This window comes from Nestor notabilis, unplaced genomic scaffold (genome assembly GCF_000696875.1).
Source record: "Nestor notabilis isolate BGI_N333 unplaced genomic scaffold, ASM69687v1 scaffold10148, whole genome shotgun sequence".
In the NCBI taxonomy this organism is placed as follows: Eukaryota; Metazoa; Chordata; class Aves; order Psittaciformes; family Psittacidae; genus Nestor; species Nestor notabilis.
Window position 1 is genome coordinate 6,510 of NW_009941551.1, and position 1,984 is coordinate 8,493.

Sequence of the window (1,984 nt, forward strand, 5' to 3'; positions counted from 1 at the left end):
ATTAGATTGATCCCTTTGGTTTCTAATCTGAAAATTTGCAGCAAAACCAGGTGGAATTTACTTTGGAAGGCAAGTCTTCTAGAAAGTGTTTCCAAAATTGAAGAGCTGTGCCTGGGTCCCTCTGACTCTAAGCACAGAGCACAGATACAAGTGGTGTTGCATTCTACTATTCTCCCATCTGCTAATAACCCTCTCCGTGCTTCCAGCTGTTGAATACAAATGTGGTTTTCCTTGGCTCTGGTTTGGAAAGCTGAGCTTGGCATCTAGGTTTCCTCCCTTATTGTGAAACTGCTTCCCTTTTTAGGCATGTTACTTCATTTCTCTCTGCCTCTTCTCCCCTTCTGCATGATGCTAACAACGTGGAGTACTGAAATGTGTGGCTGACAAATGATACACGAATGCAAGGCAAATGTTATTGTGAAAACACCTTTACACTTACAAATCTGATGTGTCACTGTGAAATACTAGAAAAGACTTCAGTAGTGTGGCTTAAATATAGTGTGCTGTAATCACTTGCTTTTCCCCGCACGCATATTTCCATTAATTTTCAGTCTCAGGCAGTCAGTGTGAACTAGGCTGGCTTTGCTGCAGGTGTCTTGCCTTGAGTGTGTTTTATTCTCCACTTAACTGGCACCAGAACTATTTCTTGCTTGTCAGTAAAAAGAACCTATTTAGTGCATAGATCTTCTCAGAGACTCAGGCTGTCAGGGGTACTACTGTCACCCCAAACCAGACCCTCAACACTTGTCGTGTTGTGATATTTCCAAGGCAGTTATGATTGAGATAGTGCAGGAAGAAGCAGACTCAAGCCCCTTCTTTCCCCTATCTTCTGCTCAAAGTCGGGAGATTCCAGAGTCCTCACCTGCTCCCCACTATTGGTTTTGGCTACCCCTGGAAGAAAACACCTAAAGAAGTTAAAGGCTTGCTCTTGAGATGGCTTTTGTTTATTCACTTTGTCCTGTTGTCATCTCCTGTATCTGGGAAAATGCAGTTCTTCAGCCTCTTCTCTTCTCTCAAAGGCTACCTTGGCTGCTGGCAGCATGATGCAGGCGCACGGCGATTTTGATGTTGCCCTCTCCAAGTACAGGGTGATAGCCAGCACCATGCCTGAAAGCCCCCCGCTGTGGAATAACATCGGGATGTGCTTCTTTGGGAAGAAGAAATACGTGGCTGTAAGTCTCTGCTTTCCTTTCTTTTTAAATCTGTAGCTAACATCATGCAAGAACAAGATTCCTCTTGTGGCAGCAACAGGAGGTCTGTTTGGGTGGGCTGTGTTACAGCACATTCATTCCTTGTTTTGAAGGCTATCAGTTGCCTGAAGCGGGCGAACTACTTGGCTCCCTTTGACTGGAAGATTTTGTACAATCTGGGGTTAGTCCACCTCACAATGCAGCAGTATGCATCTGCTTTCCACTTCCTCAGTGCTGCCATCAACTTCCAGCCCAAGATGGGAGAGCTCTATATGCTCCTTGCAGGTATGCAATGCTCCGTTACCCAGCTCCATGTACATCCACCTTAGGAGATGCAACATTATAGAGACAGAAAGTTTGGGCTGAAGTAAATACTGGATAAAGATTATACTAAGAAGCTGTTCCCCAGGAGGTCACTGACAGGTATGAAGTCTTAATAGTCTGTTCTCTCTCAGGGGTGACTAGGAAGGTTAAATTGCAGTCAGATGCAGATTAAACATTAAAAAAGACTTCTTACATGTTAGAGTTTGCCTTTGGGTTTCCCAAGGACTGGGTTTGGATTTTCAGGACTGGATATTTTCGGGATCAAGCGAGACAAATGTGTCAGAAGCAACATCATGAGGGTTAATTCTGGCTGCAGTCCCTGCTAGGACCTCTTTATTTAATGATGTAATGCCATTCAGAATTGTCCTAAAAATCATACAATCCCAGCCTGGTTTGGGTTGGAAGGGACCTTAAAGCTCCTCCAGTTCCAACCCCCTGCCACGGGCAGGGACACCTTCCACTAGAGCAGG

General features: G+C 44.9%; 1 protein-coding gene across 1 annotated transcript in view; it reads left to right on the top strand.

The window, feature by feature from the left end:
* BBS4 (Bardet-Biedl syndrome 4) overlaps positions 1-1,984 on the top strand; it is a 13,655-nt gene that overhangs the window by 5,455 nt on the left and 6,216 nt on the right. Inside the window, exons 5-6 of the mRNA XM_010020963.1 lie at positions 1,020-1,172; positions 1,304-1,475. Of these exons, the coding sequence (XP_010019265.1) occupies positions 1,020-1,172; positions 1,304-1,475 (325 nt within the window). The remainder of the gene's footprint in view (positions 1-1,019; positions 1,173-1,303; positions 1,476-1,984) is intronic.